Source organism: Morus notabilis, unplaced genomic scaffold, assembly GCF_000414095.1.
Source record: "Morus notabilis unplaced genomic scaffold, ASM41409v2 Scaffold24, whole genome shotgun sequence".
NCBI classification, from domain to species: Eukaryota; Viridiplantae; Streptophyta; class Magnoliopsida; order Rosales; family Moraceae; genus Morus; species Morus notabilis.
In genome coordinates, this window is record NW_010368056.1 from 348,102 (window position 1) to 367,246 (window position 19,145).

The 19,145-nt window shown below is 35.6% G+C and overlaps 3 protein-coding genes across 6 annotated transcripts; 2 read left to right on the top strand and 1 right to left on the bottom strand.

Moving 5' to 3' along the window:
• Nucleotides 1-228: 228 nt before the first annotated feature.
• On the bottom strand, nucleotides 229-4,092 carry LOC21402940 (WRKY transcription factor 1). 4 transcript variants are annotated; one of them, XM_010114493.2, is made up of 6 exons: nucleotides 3,890-4,092; nucleotides 2,452-2,865; nucleotides 2,208-2,367; nucleotides 1,943-2,101; nucleotides 796-1,142; nucleotides 229-658 (listed from the first exon to the last, which is right to left on the bottom strand). In XM_010114493.2, the coding sequence occupies exons 2-6, from the start codon at nucleotides 2,822-2,824 to the stop codon at nucleotides 609-611; spliced, it is 1,089 nt and encodes a 362-aa protein (XP_010112795.2). In that variant the 5' UTR covers nucleotides 2,825-2,865; nucleotides 3,890-4,092; the 3' UTR covers nucleotides 229-608. The 4 variants fall into 4 exon arrangements, with proteins under 4 accessions (XP_010112795.2, XP_024032086.1, XP_024032088.1 ...); XM_024176318.1 differs by having other exon boundaries at nucleotides 2,452-2,946; XM_024176320.1 differs by having other exon boundaries at nucleotides 2,452-2,951.
• Nucleotides 4,093-11,073: 6,981 nt separating this feature from the next.
• Nucleotides 11,074-12,938, top strand: LOC21402941 (splicing factor ESS-2 homolog). The gene has a single exon (XM_010114494.2). It carries the CDS (start codon nucleotides 11,222-11,224, stop codon nucleotides 12,731-12,733), a length of 1,512 nt encoding a protein of 503 aa, XP_010112796.1. The 5' UTR covers nucleotides 11,074-11,221; the 3' UTR covers nucleotides 12,734-12,938.
• Nucleotides 12,939-16,318: 3,380 nt separating this feature from the next.
• On the top strand, nucleotides 16,319-19,145 carry LOC21402942 (probable serine/threonine-protein kinase WNK11). The gene is made up of 3 exons (XM_010114495.2): nucleotides 16,319-16,547; nucleotides 17,531-18,048; nucleotides 18,487-19,145. The coding sequence occupies exons 2-3, from the start codon at nucleotides 17,545-17,547 to the stop codon at nucleotides 18,874-18,876; spliced, it is 894 nt and encodes a 297-aa protein (XP_010112797.1). The 5' UTR covers nucleotides 16,319-16,547; nucleotides 17,531-17,544; the 3' UTR covers nucleotides 18,877-19,145.

A 19,145-nucleotide genomic window follows, 5' to 3' on the forward strand; every position in this document is an offset into this window, starting at 1 on the left:
AAATTCAAAAAAAAAAAAAAAAAAGCAAGCAAACAAACAAACAAAAAAAGTGGATTCAGAAGCTTTTCATACTGCCCTAAAATTTCAAGCTCCATTCGTTTCGTTGTTCGAGTTAAGAACTTACGTTAAAAAATGAATTCATATGAGAGAAAATACTATAACATAAAAAGTTAAATTTAAATTTTTATAAAAGATAACACGGCAACAAAAGCTTAAATTATAATCCGAACTCGTAAAACGAACGGGGCATATTTCTCCGTAAATTAATTATAAAACGAAAATGTAGAGACTAGAAAAAGGGCATATAGCCCAGCCAATCTTTCAGCTGCGCTAGATGTAATAAAAATCGCTATACTTGTGTAACTCACATAAATAATATACACATCATCAGGATATACACATCCAATTTTCTATGCGACATATTGGCCGGCATTCCCACCTACTTCCCCACCCCACCCAAGAAAAGAAGAACAAATGGTTAATACATGGGGAAAGTAGAACAAGAAAAGCCCATAACACCAACATGTCTGTTCCTACTTTCTACACATACCATTATTTAGTGTCTCAAATAAATTGCGGCAAGTCTATCAGTAATCAGCATCATGAACTCAGCTTTGGACAGGTTCTGAATCTGGCTTTTGTCGTCCACTTTCAAGACCTGTGTTATCATGAACAAACATACAAGTGGTTATTCATGCCTTCTGACTTGACTAAAAATTTAGCATATTTTTTCATCCTACGACTCGAACTATTGCATGTTTCAACAGAAATGCCAGTAGTGGGATCACTTCTTACCATTCTCTTGCTTAACTGTTTTACTGTCGGGACTCGGGCAAGATTCTATATTAGAGCCAGTAGTTTCATTTACTGCTGATTTAGTTCCTAACTCACGATTGGCATGTTCTTTCGATTCACTTTTGTCTTCCAAGAGAGCACGAGCATCTGACTTGGTGCCCGTGTCACCATCATTGGCTGTTGGAGATGTGCCTGATCCAGGGACATTATGGGTGACGATCCTAGTGGGTGGCATGCCATGATTGTGTTCTCCCTCATATGTGGTTATCACCACTTTTGCGTCATGAGACGCTCTCTCCACATGCTTCTTAACTGGGCACCCGGAATTTGAGCATCTGTAGTAACTCCTGCATAACAAGTTTGCAGAACCCAGTTTGAACGAAGTAGCTTAAACTGCAACTGACAGGACTCAAAACCAACAACCTTCGCTAATATCAACAAGAAAAAAGACAAATAACAAACAAAAACCAGACTAAAGAGAGCTCGCACATGGCAGACTAAGTAAATTATTTAGTCCCCCCACAGTCGAAGACAATTGTATCTTGTTATCCTTTTAAAAAAAAAATAGTATCTTGTTCCGAGTCTTTCCACAAAAGCAAGATACCGGAATATGAGCAAGTAAAAATGAAGGAAAAGAATGGGTGCCTAAGAAATCGAAAGTTTCTGCAAACTGGAAATGGGAAAATGGTGCACGGACGGTAAAAGTAAAACTGAATTAAAAGCATCTTCCGATTCATTTTTATAACTCTATGGCAGACATTTAGTCCCATCATCAGTTCTTAACCAAATTAAGATGCTGAAAACAAGGATATTAGATTGTCTTGGCACATATGCGTCCTGACCTTTTGACACGCCGTCGTGGTGGAAGACACCAAAGTAAAATGTCAGAAGTAGTTGCAGTGATCCTAAAACTAAAGTCTATAAAAAGTCTAACTTTCTTCTTTCTTCCCCTACTCAGGAAAGAAAATATTATTTTATTTCCTTGTCGCAGATAAGACCTTTTACTTACTCATAGACAAAACAAGTATTCAAAGTAGACAGGCATCCGTCCTTCTTTCCAGCATTTTAAACCAGTATGCAGAGATGCAATGCATTTAGAGACCTAGCACAAATTTGACAATCTGTAAGCATGGAAAAGGACACAAACCTAGGATGTGGACTGCCTTTTACTATTTTCTGTCCATATTTACGCCATCTATGCCCGTCATTCACGATATCAACTTCACTCCGAGTCTGAACAACCAGTCGTGCTTCATTGATTGGCTTATCTACTGAAGTGGTTTTGTGATCATGTTCGTCTTTCTTCCTGTTTATGTGTGTATATGTAAGTATATTGGCAATAAGAAGAAAAGGCTAGCTCACGTATTTACCAGTATATAAACAAATTAAACTTACTAAATGGATTAACTTACTGTCGCTTTGAAGCTGGATCATCCTCACTCTTAACCTCTTTTATCTTATTTGACTGAGTAATACCCTTAGGACTATCATTAGCTGCAATATTTGTAACTGGAGGGATGTCCACACGCTCAGTTTTTGTAAGAGCTAGGCTACGCTCGTTCTTTGATACATCTTCAAGAGAATGTCAATAAGTAAGTCAATCGATATATCACTTAAGGACCAACATGAAGTAATTAATTATTAAATTTCTGTCACCTTCAGTAGTAGTCAAAGGTGGCTCTTTACGTCTTTGTTCAGCAGTGGACACAACAAAGCCAACAGCCAATGGGATATTATTATTAAGATGACGTTTCGGATGATCATGATGACCAAAGTACACAATATCTACAATCTGCCTGTCATGAGAGCACTCCAATTGTTTTTTGACCTGGCAATTTGGATGCGTACACCTGTAGTAACTCCTTACATATTCATTTCCCTTAACAAGTTTTTGACCATATTTTCTCCAGTTATATCCATCCTGTGCTACTTTCTCACGTATTATGGATGGAGTGCTTCCTTCCTGAACAGATTTCAAGGCCAGGACACCCGTTTCAGGACTCTGCGATGCTTTCTCTGGTACTGGCATTGTTTTCTCGGGTTCTATAGATGGAACACCTTTTTCTTGAGCTGATAACATCGTAGAAATCTCATCGTAAGAAATCACACACAACACACATGAATTTCCACTCTACGCATGTCAACTCTGGCCTGCACTAGAAGTATATCAACCCTGAGTACATAAATTCCCATAACTATGATTTCACTTTTGTCCTTTTCTTTCTTGGAAGAACAAGCTATTATCTGGCTAAAACACCAAAAGAAGCAGTAGAACCAAGCTAAAACCAAATAAGCAAGGATGACACAACAAGATCTACCAAAGCAAATGAAACTGAGGCCAACACCTAATGGATAAAAAAAAAAGAAATGAATAACATGGGATGGCACTAAGCATATAATAAAATCGGTAGTAAAGAACTTGAAACTTTGGATTTCAAGCCGAAAAATATTTGCAAGATAATAAATTTCTTTCACGGTAATATTAGTCACTCGCTTACAGCATACTTCTGGAGGTCACCAAAGTATACTGTTTTAATTCGGCTGAGCATGCCAAATTTAAAGGGGGAAGAAAACAACATAATATTCCTGTCACTGTATTTCTACTAAATCAAAAATCGTAATATACATGGAGATTAAAAACCGATTTAAAATGTAAGATAAACTAGAGATAAAATGAAGCATTACCCAAATGAAAAGGTTTAATTTCCTTTAAAATGAAGAAATTTGAAACGAATAGATATCAAATTCTAGTTTAAGCAGGCTTCCTATGTTGAGCACAGAGTTCAAATCACCACCATAAGTAGGTCTAATTCGTTTATAATTTTACGCTTTACAAGTTAGTAAAAATTTACATAAATTTGAAATAACAATAATTCTACAACACAAACTGAAATTGAGTTTACTTAATTGTTTCCTGACCACTTTTTCAACTTTCTCTGCAGCCAAACACACCAAAAACTGAATTACGAACATCAAATTGCCATAATTTCATTAAACTATCGAAAAACCAAGAACAAACAACAAGAATTCCAAAGATTAACACCCTAGAACTTCATTTTGAAGAAAAAACAAAAAAATTACTATTTTAGCTAACCTTTCAATCTTCGAGCTCAAACACCAAACCCTAGAAGAAAGTAATCAGGCGCTCCAATTCCACGTGAAACCAGAAATTTAGTGGCCGGAGATCACGCCTGTGAACGGAATCAGAGCCGGCGAGGTTGGAGGAGAGAGTTGGGTCAAGTGAGAGAGAAAACAAAAAGTGTTGAAGCTCAGGTTTTTCCGAAAGTCCAACATCCATTAATCTTATGTCGGAGAAAAAACGAGATTTTGAGTTTCAGTGTGGGGATATTTTGTTCCCCTGTTGTAGGTGCACGTGAGAATCTGTGTTCCTCAGTTTTCGGAGCCCTAATCCTTAATGGCGGCATCATGGTTTTCTAGTCGTTGATAATGATGCTTAGATTCAGTTCGTCCGATTTAGTAACGAAAAAATAGGATTTAGTTTGTCCGGAAGAGTGCTATACAGTTGCATTCATGAAATTATATCCGTAAACGTTTCAAAAACAAACAAAAAAATTATATCTTTAAAAAATGACTTATTATTAAGGTCTTTTTAATTTTATCGATTTAAGTCTAAAATTTGAGTTTTATTATAGTAAAAAACTCACAAAAATAATCATATTTAGACCTCGTTTATTTTACTAATTTAAGTTTTCAATTTTAAATTTTTACAGTAAAAAGTTCTCAGTAAATGTCACATCTAACTTTTTTTACTACAGTGAAAAGCTCTTAGAAAATGTCAAATCTCAACTCATATTGAAAACTCGAATCCACGAAATGAACAAAGCCTTACAGTAAAAAATTCTCACATAAAGTCACACATTAATTCAAATTAAAAACTCGAATCAACAAATTAAATTAGTCCTTGTGTGCTTGAAAATATTAAGGCAACACGTTTCCAAAATAGAAAATAGCATCTGAAAAAGAGTTCGCAACATAACCTGAACCTTCTTAGTGATAGGTCTGGTTGGGGGTTACTCATGTGATCAGGGGAATGAGATTTTGATGAGGCTGTAGTGGGTGATTATAGGCGCCGCGACTACCTCTTCTAGTAGCGGTGGACCTTCGTTGGATCCATATTGTTTGGGCTTTGTCGAGTATGTGGTGGGAGCGGAGAATAGGCATGAAAGAGGGCAATGGTGTTGGGGTCTGTTTGCATTAGCTGTCGTCGATGTGAGTGTTGGTTTCCGAAATGATTTTGGATGCAGAAACGTGTAATTAACGGATCGTGTATAATAAAAAAATTTATAAAATTTTAAAATGCTCTATAGATTATATTAATTTATGCATGAATAAATTAATCAAATTAATTCCTTGATTTAAGCTAGTTTAAACACCCGAATGTTACTCGTCAATTCCTTGAATCTACGAAGACGTGCGTGTGGGCACACCTTAAACAAAACAGAATTAACAAATAAACACTCAAAGTTTCCACAAACACCAACACATGCACGACGTGAAATTTTTAGAGAAAATTTTCCTTCCCACATTCTATAGAAAACCAGCCACTATTGTTAGGAGAGAGCAAAAATTGTGTTCTCTAATTTTCTACAATCTCCTATTTATAGTGTAGTAGTCAGACTCCCAAAAGAAATCCAATCTTTATCTCTAAGATAAAACTTGATAATTATCTCTCACTTCTAATTTGATTTTCGAAACAAAATCTATCTCCCTTATCCATATATTGGTCGGCCACCACTAGGGAGTAGGCGCATACAGTATGAGCTGGGCAATGCAAATTTCTGCATTTATCCTGCAGTCTAATTTTGACTCAAATTTCTATTTCTATTTAAGTCAAACTTAAATTAATTTGAATTTCAAATTGGACAACTTATCAAATAAGTCAATTGGATAATCTTAGAGAGCAAGCAACTGAATTCCAGAAAAAATCACATTGTGTTCAGCGTTCACACTATGTGAACACCTCACTATAGTAAAAAATAATTAATTATTCTTGGGTGTTTTTTTAGAATTCTATAATTCTAAAATTCTCATTTTGCCCTTAGTGCCTTGTAGGATTACAAGGACGACGTGAGGACTCATAGATCTATAATTTTGAGCTCAAAAAAAAATAATTAATTAAACTCTTTAATTAATTAATTAATTTTAAAAGTTACTCCACTATAAACTTGGAATTGCACTCTCATAATTATATACATAAATTACTTCTACACTCTGAAGTATCCATTTGATATAGTCATTACATATAGATCAATCATCCATAAATAATTCATAATTAGAGCTAGGTGAAATCTAACAACCTCTATAATAATTCATAAAATATTCAATAATATATGCACATAAAATAATGGATAAATTCTTTTTATTAAATAAATAATAAATATTCTATTACATTTCATTTTATATGCACATAAAATAAAGGATAATAATATATGCACAACAAGTGTTGGAACCGGTCCATGATCAGGGTTAAGCTATGCTTGTATTGTGAGGTCACTTGTATCAACATTATGTGTGTATCTCCTTGTTTTGGAATACATTTACCTTAAAAAAAATTAAAAAAAGAAAAGATCATACTAATAATTCTAATTTTTTTTTAAAGGTATAATTCTAAAGAGGGTAGTAAATATTTCATTAGTAATAGTTACATGTTTAACCCCCTTAATATTAAAATGTAGGCAGAGATCTAATAGACCATTGCAGAGACCAACAAAGGCCTTGTTCATTTCATCGATTCGAGATTTCAGTTCTACGTTTTTACAGTTAAAAGCTCTCAGAAAATGTCACATCTAACTTTTTTACTACAATTAAAAGCTCTAAGAAAATGTCACATCTCAGCTTGAAATAAAAACTTGAATCAGCGAAGCGAACAAGGCTAAAGTTTTGGCAAATCAAAGATACTAGAACCTTGTGTAGTTTTCAACTTCTTTGGAAAAATAAGAAAGAAAATGGTTTCCATCTGTTGTTGGTCGTTTTTGTACAAGGGACGTACAAGGGTCTAGGCCCACTAATTCTGTCCCGTGACACTGTTGGGCTCTTTTCGTGTACACAATCCACGCTCGGGAAACTCGCGTGGGACCGTGGTTTGGTGGCCTATAGGTAATCAAACGGGCCCATTTGTTTCTTAGTCTGATCCGATTTTAAGTCCGGCTTGGGGGGTTTTAAAATAATTAGGCTAAGGAATAGATGGTTGATGGAGAATCCAATCCCAAAAAATCCTTTGTTTACCTTTTAGGAGCCTTAGAAGCCTTTTCCTCGGCCTTTAGAGACTCAAAAGTCCAAAATTTAAGTCGTGGAACCTTTCCTTCCGGCGCCAGATGAGAAGTTTTTATGCTCCGGAGCGGGCCAAGGATTCATCTCCGTGGTAGTTGTTGCTCCGGAAGCTTCACTCTAGATGCCACCACAAAGGTGTTACTACAGATGCCCTTACGAAGATGCTTCCCATGCTCCATGAGACTCCTCTATGACTAAAGATACCTCCCGTGCTCCGAGAGACTCCTTTGTGTCTAAAGGTCCTTCCCGTGCTCCATGGAGGTTGAATGTGTCAAGTGCTCTAGTGACGGTTGTTTAGCCAAAAACGGAAGGCGGCGTTCTAGAGCTGGTCTGATGTACGTTTAGACCTTTGAGAATAGAAGCGTCCACAGAGCACCAGACTTTGTTAAACACTTTATGTGCTCCAGACCTGAGGAAGGTCCAATGTCAGTGAGAATTTCATATTTGGACTCCAAATACACCCATTTTTGACCAATTTGTTTGTTAAAGAGGAAAGCCACCTGATACAGGTGCTCTGGAGGGAAATAGTTCGCACAAGCCTCTGACAATGCGTGATTGTACGACTCTAGAGCGACTGCAAGAATCTCATCATATAAATGCCCCCATTCACCAGAACTTCATAACAACACTCAGACCATTCATATACTTGACCATCTGAGAAGGTCTCTTCCTTAGCCAAAACTATGAGTGATTCTCTTTTGAGAGTTCAAGTCTTTTGTGCTAAAGACTTAAGTTCTTTGAGCTTGTGCTCTTCAGGCTCGAAGATCCCCGAGTGAGTTCTAAAACTATACCCAGATCTTGAGCGTTTATCATCAAAAAGTCTCAAAACACTTTATGTGATCCATCCAAACTCATCTACAAGCTACATTCGAAGTTATTGATGTTTCTCCGGGAGTTCAAAAATCCACCTCCGTGGCTGGACTCCGCTGCTCCGGAGCACACTTCTAGAAAGCTGTAAAACTTCGTCTGCTGACATCTTTTCTCAGAGCAACACGTGTTCCTCTGAAGTGGACTTTGCCTCCTTTGTTGGAAATCCGTAAAACTTGCTCACATAGTGACCTGCATTCCTCCAGAGTGAGAATTCACCAGCTCTTCTAAATAGCCTTATCCACACCGATCGAGTCATACATTTGCTCTAGAGGCAACTTACGCTTGTCCTTATAGCACTTCTCTAAATAAGCCTTATCCATACTCTCTGAGTCAAATCTCCGTCAACTGTTCGGTTACTCCTCCCACCATACTTCGTCCATGTGATATCCATGACTGTATCCAAAGTCCTCCCATGCGTAAATTAGGGTCTTGGTAAGGTGGCGAAAAAGTGGGCCCTAGGATCCATTTTCTTCGGCTTACTTTGGGCCTAATCGATCCCCTCTTCTTTGTTAGAGGTCCTACCATACAAGCCCCTTTCTGGACGCCGCATGTTTCATCCGCATCAACACAACCATAGATCATGTTACACAAAGAACTTAAGTGTACACTATTCATATGTACGTGTACTATTCATGTATATAGTAATTGAGCATTATAACGGCTTATAATAAATTATCATGGATTATTTACCTAAGTAGTACCATAATAAAATAGAACTATAAAACGTAAATAGTAACGAGTTACGAATTCACACCTTACCAGTAGAATTCCAACCTTCGAATTCTAGAGCTAGAAACGTCCACTAAAAAGAAGTGTTTGAGAGAGAAAAGGAAAAAGAAATTCCTTTCTGAAATTCTAGGGTAAGAAAAAACTAAATTCTAAAGGTCTATTTATACGAAAACTCTGGGTACTATTACATAATAAAATATTATTTGTGAATATTAACTTTTTAAAAATAATATATTTTAATAATATCGTTTATTTATTAGTATCTGCTCCCTTATCTTTCTTGCTCTCAATCATTAGAGTCCGTTTGGTACCTAGATTCGTTCCCTGATTCGAATCATGGTTCGTGGTTCGCTATAGTATTTTCTCTCACAAAAAATACATGTAAATCGAAAATGGTTCTAATCACATAGTTTGAATCCATGAACCAAACACCACCTTATTCTCATTATATATATATATATATACATATATATATACTTTATATATATATATATACTTTATATATATATATATACTTTATATATATATATATTATATATTTAAGTGAAATAGGCTTATCCGATCTCTTTTATGCTCATCTTTTTCGATTTTTGATTTTCTCATCATATTCCTTGACCTACACTTAAGAGTAATAAATTTTTTTATCAAATCATCTTAGCCTATAATTATTTATTCCCAAAATACTCTCTTTCTTGAGACTAATACTTCAAACTATCAAAATTGAATTCTGACTTCGTTACTAAATTTTTAATATTCATCAAGGTATTCTCCATAATTTTCCATAATTTTTGTACATCGATTGATATGTCTAATAATATTTTCCTCAAAATATTAACCAATGGTAAAATCTTCTAAATATTGTTCCAATAGTTATTTTGTTCAAACAGTAAGAAAATTGTCCCTAACGGATAATAAAGGTAAAAGTGTTCAACCACTTTTCCAACTGTTAAAAAGGGCTAGTTTTTATCCTATAAATAGTTAAGTTTTCTAACCTTCACATTTACCAAAAATTTCATTCTCCAAACATTTCTTTCAAAATGTTTCTTAGAAATCTCCTTCTTCTTTGTTCTTCATTAATAACTATAAACTTTATTATGTTAGCTATTATCATCTTTTTGCTCGTAATTGTAATCATGTGTCACTACAATTTTAGGCCATATGATCGTCGTGTTCAGGAACATCAAGATTAACTTTTCTATAATTTTCTCAAAAGTGTAGTAAAATACTTTATTTATTGAAATATAAGGCAGGGTGTTACACACAATCAAGTCATAATTCAAGTTATGATTTGAGTTTTGAAATGAACATCAACTATGTTTTTAGGGACTTGAGGTATAAAAAGGCCTTAAAATGTAGGCATCTCAAAATAATTTAACCAAAAAAAAGGAAGTAAGGATCGGTGTAAATGGAATAAGAGTATGGAGAGCCAAGTGTCCAAATTTTTAAAGTGGGGATCTAAAATACCAAAAATTAAAAAGTTTAAGAACCTCTAACGCAAATATCTTTTTTTTTCTTTTCTTGCTCAGAATTCAGAACAAGTATTTTATTTGGAGGGAATAAAAAAAAAAGATTATATAACACTTTGCTCTTCGATCTTCAAAACGTAACACCTTAGCCCCGTGAATTATGAATTGTTAACAAAATGCTCTTTTTGTTAGTGTTTCGAACGAAATCGCCACATGTCACACATATATTAATTTTTGCTAAATAATTTGGTGCACTATTACTCTTGTATTTGTGATTCTTATATTTATATTTTTTAAAAATAAATGTTAATTTTAATTTTATATGATAATAAATAAAATAAAACAATAAAACAAAAGTTTTAATTTACTCTTATAATTATACAAGAAAATTACTTGGAAAGTTTAAATTTTTTTGAATATAGAAAATTTTAAGTTTTAATTTGTAGTATTTTTTTCAAGAAAATGCAGGATTATTAAAATACTTTGTGTAATATGAACCACTTTTCTGTAATGTTAGAAAATAAACAGGAGGAACATTTTTGTTAATAATTTATAGTTTGAGGAAACAAATATTACGAACCTGTTTGGTTAGAGAATTTGTTATCTGATTCGAATCATAATTTATGATTCTCTATAGTATTTTTTTTCATAAAAAATATACATAAATTAAAAATAATTTTAATCTCATAATTATAATTTATGAACCAAACGACTTGTACATTTTGAAGATCGGCGAAAGGTAATAGTTTGGAAGAAATTTTTATAATTAATCTAAAAGGTTCTTATTTAATTAAACGGGATTTTTTTTAATGAATTAAAGTTAGGATTTAAACGGAAGAGACGCGTTTTTGTTTTTTTTGTTTTTTTGTTTTTATCTTATTACAAAAGGAGCACTTATCTTCAGGAAAAAAGCTAGCGCGCGTTAAAAAACAATTCGGTTTCCAAAGCGAAATTCAAAGACACGGAGAAGAGAAGAGAAAAGAACCCTAATTCCCCTTCGACCTCTGATTTCGCGCAATTTGCCCTTTGCCGAAACCCTAACCCTAGCTCTGATCCCCAATTGAAGAAGAATGCTTCTCTCTCCGGGTCATTCTCCTCGAAATCTCTCATCCCCTTCACCCAGTACAGTCTCCGACAATGCCCCAGAAAACCCTAGCCGTTCTTCTGCAATCACCCCGACAAACCCTAGAAAACAGCCCACGGTCCTCGATGAAGATTCCTACGTCGCCGCGATCGAGAAGATCATCGAGCGCGACTTCTTCCCCGACATCTCGAAGCTTCGCGACCGCCTCGATTGGCTGGAGGCGATCAAGACTGGGGATCCTGTTCAGATTCGAGACGCCCAGTTGAAGATTATCGAGCGCCGAGGCAAGAAGGTGAGCAATTCTACCTCCGATCGGAGAACTCAGACTCCTGGTTCTACTTTTGCGCGCAATTTCACTCCTTTCGAGGAGTTTGATGCCAAAACCCCGAAAACCCCTGGTGTTAGGGCTCCTCAGGAAGGCGGGGAGCCCGGGGAGGGCGAGGAAGGCGTTGACGACTCGTTTTCGCTCGATGAGTTCTTTAGGCGGTACACAAGTGAGGATAATTATAGTTTCTCGAATATTCTAGAGAAGGTGAATAGGAAGAGAAAGGAGAGATATGGGTATTTGACTGAAGGGGAAAAGGAAGATGTTAAGGCGATTGAGGATGTGAAGAGGGATAGGATTACTGATGGGTATGGGACGTCTTATCAGCCTCCAAGTACTCTGGAGAGTTGGAAGTACACGGCGAAGAATTTGCTCATGTATCATCCAGCGGATCGTGGCGAAGCGCCATTGACGGAGGAGGAACGTGCCGTTAGGATGAAGGGCTTAGAGAAGGAGATCAATCGGTCCAATACTAGATTTCATGGCAAAGTGATGGATTCTAGGCCTACGGATGATGGTACTGTTGAAGTTCTTTATACCCCTGTTGCTGGTGCAACCCCGGTTCCCATGAGTAGAGATGGGGATAAGTCGAAGAAGTATGATTTGGAGGATTTGAGGAAGACCCCAAATCCGTTTTACTTAGTATCGGAGAAGAAAACCGAGAATGGTTATAGCTTTGTTAGGACTCCTTCGCCTGCACCGGGTGTTGATGAGTCCCCGTTTATTACATGGGGTGAGATTGAAGGGACGCCATTGAGGTTGGAGTCTGAGGACACCCCAATTGATATCGGCGGCAGTGGTGATGGACCTCATTATAAGATCCCGTGCCTGCCTGCAAGAGATGAGAAGGCACATTCACTGTCTAGAGAAGCTGCACGAAAGCTGAGAGAGAGATCGAAAATGTTTCGGAAGCCGCCGTTGCCGTCCCCTGTTAGAGGTGGCAGTGCTAGTCCGAGTGTGCGGACATTTTCTCCTGCTGCTCAGAAGTTTATGAGGAGTGCAATTGCGAAGACTACGTCGTCTGTTGATGAATCTCTTCGTGCCAGTTACAGAGGTGCAAGCCCGGGGCTTGCCAGTCCCAAGGGTGGGAGGAGTGTTTCAAGACTTGGAAGAGATAGTAGTAGGGCTTCAAGGTCACCTGTTGTTGGAGAAGGTTCTAATCCTCCTTGGTAATTCACTAATTTGTAATTTGCTTTCTGAGCAGTATAGGAATACTTCCCCCTTTTACTTCAATACTTGTATAGAGTAGACAAGCTCTGTTGTTCCCTTTTATATCATAATCTGAAATATGGTATGAGCATACAATTTTCCAAAATTGCTGTTTGAATTTGCGAGTATGGTAGTTGAAATACCTATAATACCCGCACTATTTTTTTTTTATTATTTAAAAATAACTTGATACTCATGCTACTTTCAGTTCTCTTTAAATTGATACATAGTAATTAGGAATTTACAAGGTTAGATGAATCAGTAATCTGTCAACAATAAGCATATGTTTAACTTACATTAGAGCGAGTGTTGAGATCCTTTATTATAAGAATTGTGGAAAGTTGGATGAGACAGTGCCTGCCACCAATAAGCTGCCATATTCAACTTACCTTAAGAGTCAAGAGCTTATTAGAAAATGCATTTTTCTCGAGTCAAGCTGAATAATTTACTAAGGCCTAAGGTACTGCTTCATGATCAGGTTTGCCTATTCATCTGCCTTAACCAGGTTCACTCATTTTTCTGTGGTTCAGTATCGTTTGGTTGTTCAACTTGAAGGTCATTTTCAGATGTATTCACAAGTGTTTTGTTTAAAGATCACAATCAGGAAAATCTGGAACCGACTTTCATGTTTATTTATTTATTATTTTTTTTTTTTGTATTTGTTTTTGTGGCTGATGCTAATTTGCTGTCGTAGCAATTATTATTGCTAGTGTGTTTTGGTTGGAAGTTATTATGTGCCATATTTTTTTTTTCAACTCTTTTGGTAATACTTGAAACAGCTTTCTATCTCTTCCTTGTTTAGACATAGCTGCATACCTTTGCTTGAAGATCCAATTAATCAAAAGAAGTCTATTTAGTGTTGGTTTTTATGTGAATAATGAAGTTGACACTGCTTCATAGATTCTTAATAGGACCATGTCCGTCTTATGTATGTTAGATGGAATTTAGATGCGTTTGGATTGTACGGCATATTGTTTGTGTTAAGAGTGCCTTTTGGTTTGCTTCTATGGGAAGAGATTACCTTTCTTTTATGGGGATGACTCTAGACCTTACTGCTAGATGATTTATTTGTGTTGTCAGTTTTGAAAGAAAACCGCCTTGTGATTTTTAGTTCAAACAATTTGATTTTTGGACGTCATGCTTCTTAGAGGAGACTTTTATAATCCTTTCTTGTTGCATGTTAATTTAGGTTCTTGTTTTAGTAGAAAGGTGCTGATAGAGTTTGCTGGACTTTTCTGTTTGCTCTTATACCAAGTTCGTTATAATAACCATCAAACTATTACTGGGAATTTGGTATGATGTGCATCTCATTGCGAATACATTTTGGTAATGGTCAGTCATCTTTCTCTCTCTCTCTCTCTCTCTCTCTTTTTAATCTTTTCTTCACTCTCTATCAGCTGAAGATTTCTTCTCGTCTTCTCAAGTTATAACTAGTTTGAGCATTCTTATTATTATTAAGATCTAGAGTCTGAACGATAAAACCAAAAATGTTGCTTCTCCCATTTCTCGTGGGAGATCACATTTGAAATTGACTTTCCAACCTTCTCGGTTTGTCTAGGAGCAATGTTACTTTTGGTAGAGAGAAGGAATGAGAAAATCTCTAGTCTTGTAAGTCTTTGATTGATATCTGGCACGGGTCTTGCATGGACCTTTTTGTTAGCTGAAAAATCACCTGCAGCCATTGATTTTTAGTTTTCTCAATTGTTTATGTAGAGGTCGTCGCCTACTTTCAATAGGTTCACAAGTTTCACAAAACATGATTTCTTCAAATCTTACCCTTTTTTGGCCTTTTCTGGCTGGGACTCCTCAAATATCACTTTTATGGTTTGAATGTATAGTGTGCGTTGTGGATATCACAATAGAACCTCCACATTATTTGGTTGTAGAAATCCTTTTGTATTTTGTTTTCTTTTAAGATGCATGAAGGACTAGATTTAGGAAGATTTGGGGCCAGCTTAGGATAATTGATGTGCTTTTAATATAACACTACTTTTACTTTAAACAAAAACAGACTAAAAGTAGAATTTAAAGCTACACATTTTAACTTTGTAAAATAACTTAAAAAGTGTAAAAGTGCATTGATTTATGTGCAAAGTGTTTTTGTGCACTTTTACTAAATATTATAATTACATCGTTTATTTGTTCCAAGTGTTTTTTAGAGTTTTAAAAGCAATCCTAAACACACCATTAATCCAGTAAAAAAAAAAAAAAAGAAAAGGAAATTTCACATATATGGCTATTTGTACCCATGAAGTATGTGTCTGACCATCTATTCCGCACCTTTGATACATAAGGCTTAAAAAAAAAAAAAAAAAAAAGCCAACAACACTAGGCTACATATAGTCTTATGACCAATGGTAATGAATGATATTTGGTACGGATTCTTCTCAAATACATTTTTATTTTCCGTTTTAATTTTTCTTTCTTGGAAAATGTGAAAAACGTGTCATGACAATTTACTTTCTGAATTTAATTGTTGAATTCTTGTAAGTTTAAGTCATAAATTCCAATCTTTAACGGAGTTAAATTTTAAAAAATTCTATGACTAAATTAGTGACTAAGTAAATTACCAAAAAATGAAATATTTTGAATATGAAAGTGTCAAAGGGACACAAGTGTTAAAAATGTCATTATTTTTGTTTAAAATTTAACTCTCGTTAATAATAAAATATAAATTTTATCATTTATAGATTTAAGAGTTAAATTATATATAAAAAAAAACAAGAAATAGTATGAAATGAGAAGTTCAAGCCTCAAGGACACATGTATTAAACACCCTATTCTTGCTCGTAGAGATTGTGAATAAAACTCAAGGGAGTTAGAAAAAACAAAAACAAAAAAAAGAGGACAATTTTCTCTTCGTTATTACTATCACGACGTCGTTTAAGTTGCGTTTAGTATGAAGGTTTAAATTAGAGTAGTTTTAATTTTAGAATCAGAACTATAATTTATGATTTAAACTTAGAGTTCAACCCATAGTTCTAGAATCGGAATCAGAACTAATAGTTTGAACCATCTAAAACTAAGAGAGATGATTTTATTTTGTAAGGTGGTTCTGGTTTAAAACATCATATAAGGGTTCAAACCTTCAACTAAAACTATCCAAATTAAACACTAATTTTTAAAAACCATTTTGTACATTTTACAAATAAATAAAAATCTTATTCATTTCACCGATTCGAGTTTTCAATTTCAATTTTACTATAGTTATAAGTTCCTACAAAACGTCACATCTAATTTTTTTAATACAGTTAAAAACTCATATAAAATTACGATCTCAACTCAAATTAAAAACTTAGGCCTAGTTCATTTTACCGATTCGAGTTTTCAGTTTTAAGTTTTTACAGTAAAAAGCTCTCAGAAAATGTCACATCTAACTTTTTATGCTACAGTGAAAAGCTCTTAAAAAATATCACATCTCAGCTCGAATTAAAAACTCGAATCTGCGAAGTGAACGAGGCCTAAATTTGTAAAATGAGACCAAAAGTTTGAGCCCCGTTCATTTTGCTGATTTGAGTTTAGAATTCGAAACTCAAATCAGGACGAGGCCTTTAACTAAATCATAATTTCGGTCCTAGAACTCTCGCATACGCAACCGAAACTCGTTTGAACAGATCCATCTGCTTTCCGTCACCGATAAATAGAGGAATCACCATTCTTCCCCCTCGTTTCCGTGTTTTTGCAAACTCAAACTCTCTTTTTACCTCCGCGCAAAAACGCCATTCCGTTAGCTTCCGATTTCCGCTTCGCGTTTTCAGAAAATCTTCATCATCTGAAGGTCTTCTCTCTCTCTCTCTCTCTCTCTCTCTCTCTCTACAAATGTATGAAATTGCTCGTTTCATATATCTTCCTGACTGTATATGCATGAATCTGCTAAAGTTTTAGAATCAAGCTTTCGATTGTATTTTTGAGCATTCTCTCTCGGATTTTCTCTGTAAATTAATTGTTCATTTCTCTTCCGCTATTTCTTATTTTTGCGTTTCACCTTCAATCACCTTGAGAGTTTTTGTTCGGAGCAGATTAATGATTCCCGCGATTTATGATATTTTCCTCTTTTTATTCTATTTTTTCCCCGTGCATTTCTTAAAATCTGCGTCTCTGTGTTTTCTGCGTGAGTTATAAGCCTCGCATCTGTTCTTTTTTCCGTTAATGGATGATATTCTATGGGATTTTCGTTGTAGATTCGTTTTCCCATTGATATCAGCTTTGTCTGATCAAGTTCTGTTTAATGGACTATCTTTAAATTTTGACCCTAAAATTAAACAAAATTGCTTTTAGAAACAATATAGTTCTTTGTTGTTTTTTTTTTTTTTTTGTTTTGTTTTTGGATCAATCAAAGCCAAGGTGATTTGTTCATAAATTTCGCTTTTAAGGGGAAAAAAAATTGAAACAAATTTTTGACAGTTTCAATGTCGTGACTTTTGCGCGTATTGTCTTCAAATTCTTCTTTCAGTTTCATTAAATCTAGTCTTTATAATTTCTTCTTTACTTTTTTCTTACTTATTTGTGAAATTCAGCCATTTTGCTTTGTTCTTGATATCGTCATGGGGTCATCACAGATCTTTTTCTCCACCAAAAAGAAAAATCTATTTATTTGCTGCAATTGATCTTGAATTTCATGATAGAACAGACTACTGGAAATTCTAGAATCACATCTAGTAGAACTATTGTGTTTTTCTTTTTCTTTTCTTTTCTTTTTTTTTCCATTTTTTCTTGATAAAGCTAATCATCTTTATGTTTTTCTGCTTATTGTGTGGTAAGCTTGATCTTTGAAGATGCCGGATGAGACCACAATCACTTTTTATCGTGATGGTGAGCATTTTATTGAGGTTGATCCAACTGGACGGTATGGGCGGTACAACGATCTACTTGGTTCTGGAGCTGTGAAGAAGGTTTATATGGCGTTTGATCAGAAGGAAGGCATAGAAGTTGCTTGGAATCAGGTTCGCTTAGGACGGTTTAGTGAAGATCCATCGCTCATTAATCGGATCCACTCTGAGGTTCAGCTACTGAGATCATTGAAAAACAAATACATAATCACTTGTTATAGTGCCTGGAAGGATGAGGAGCGTAACACCATAAATTTCATTACCGAGGTGTGCACATCAGGGAACTTGAGAGAGTACAGGAAGAAGCATCGTCATGTGTCCATTAAGGCTTTGAAGAAGTGGTCGAAGCAGGTACTTGAGGGATTGGAATACCTCCACACTCATGAACCCTGCATTATTCACAGAGATCTTAATTGCAGTAACATCTTTGTTAATGGCAATACTGGCCAGGTAACGACAACTCTCATTTTTTTCCCCTCGTGCTTATATGAGCTTAGGTTAAGGTTTCTATATGCGTATTTTCGTCCAAATTCAAGTTTCTACTGATCTATTTTGATAATTTATTTCATCCCAAGTGTTTCATTTATTTGATGTGACTGCTTCTCATTTTTGCTACTTGGAAATCTGTAATGCGTTTGACTAGGCCATGTCTCTTGCAAATTTGAATTGAATATAAGTTTTTAGTCCGTCTGTTTTATATTAACATCAAGACTCCATTTGTGTATCTAGTCTTGAATATGCATAAAGTCAAAAGGGAACCTTGCATCTATTACTTGGAGCTCTATATTCGAAGACTAATTTTCTGAACAAACATGAATTTACTTTGACGTGGAGACATAAATTGTCCAGTCAAACTTCTGATGAAATTCAAGCATTATGATTTTATAGGTAAAAATTGGTGATCTGGGATTTGCAGCTATAGTTGGAAAGAGCCACTTAGCCCATTCAATAATAGGGACAATGGAGTACATGGCACCGGAGTTGTATGAGGAGGATTACACGGAGATGGTGGACATATACTCCTTCGCGATGTGCCTGCTCGAGGTGGTTACTATGGAGATACCTTACAGCGAATGTGACAGTGTTGCAAAGATATACAAGTACGTCACTACGGGGAAAAAGCCACAAGCCTTGAACAAGGTGGCTGATCCAGAAGTCAAGGCGTTTATTGAGAAGTGCATAGCTCAGCCAAGGGCTAGACCTTCAGCCTCTGAGCTTCTCAAGGATACGTTCTTTTCTGAACTCGGTGACGAAGAGACTGATGTGACACGTGCCTAGATATCTCACCAGCTTTACTGTTTCTGATTTAATGCTACTGATTGACGGGCTTCAATGAAGTGTATGCCGCCCATTTATCCGTTTCTCTCTCCCGACTCCTCGCCTCAAATTGTTCTACATGTAGATATACACGTATTACGTATACAATAGATCGAACCAATGATGCTTGTGTAGTTGTGTTGCTTGTACAACTAAACCTTAGATATGTCTTACTGGATTCATATGCTACTGTCTTGTATCATTTCGAACGTTTCTTAACATTTAACGAC

Bases quoted from the DNA above. Each gene is read 5' to 3' on its own strand.
- LOC21402941 (XM_010114494.2), top strand. From the start codon at position 11,222: ATGCTTCTCTCTCCGGGTCATTCTCCTCGAAATCTCTCATCCCCTTCA.
- LOC21402942 (XM_010114495.2), top strand. From the start codon at position 17,545: ATGCCGGATGAGACCACAATCACTTTTTATCGTGATGGTGAGCATTTT. The intron at 18,049-18,486 runs GTAACGACAACT...ATGATTTTATAG, and splicing joins TTAATGGCAATACTGGCCAG to GTAAAAATTGGTGATCTGGG.
- LOC21402940 (XM_024176318.1), bottom strand. From the start codon at position 2,875: ATGTTATCAGCTCAAGAAAAAGGTGTTCCATCTATAGAACCCGAGAAA. The intron at 1,143-1,942 runs GTTTGTGTCCTT...CTTGTTATGCAG, and splicing joins AAAGGCAGTCCACATCCTAG to GAGTTACTACAGATGCTCAA. The intron at 659-795 runs GTAAGAAGTGAT...ATGATAACACAG, and splicing joins AACAGTTAAGCAAGAGAATG to GTCTTGAAAGTGGACGACAA.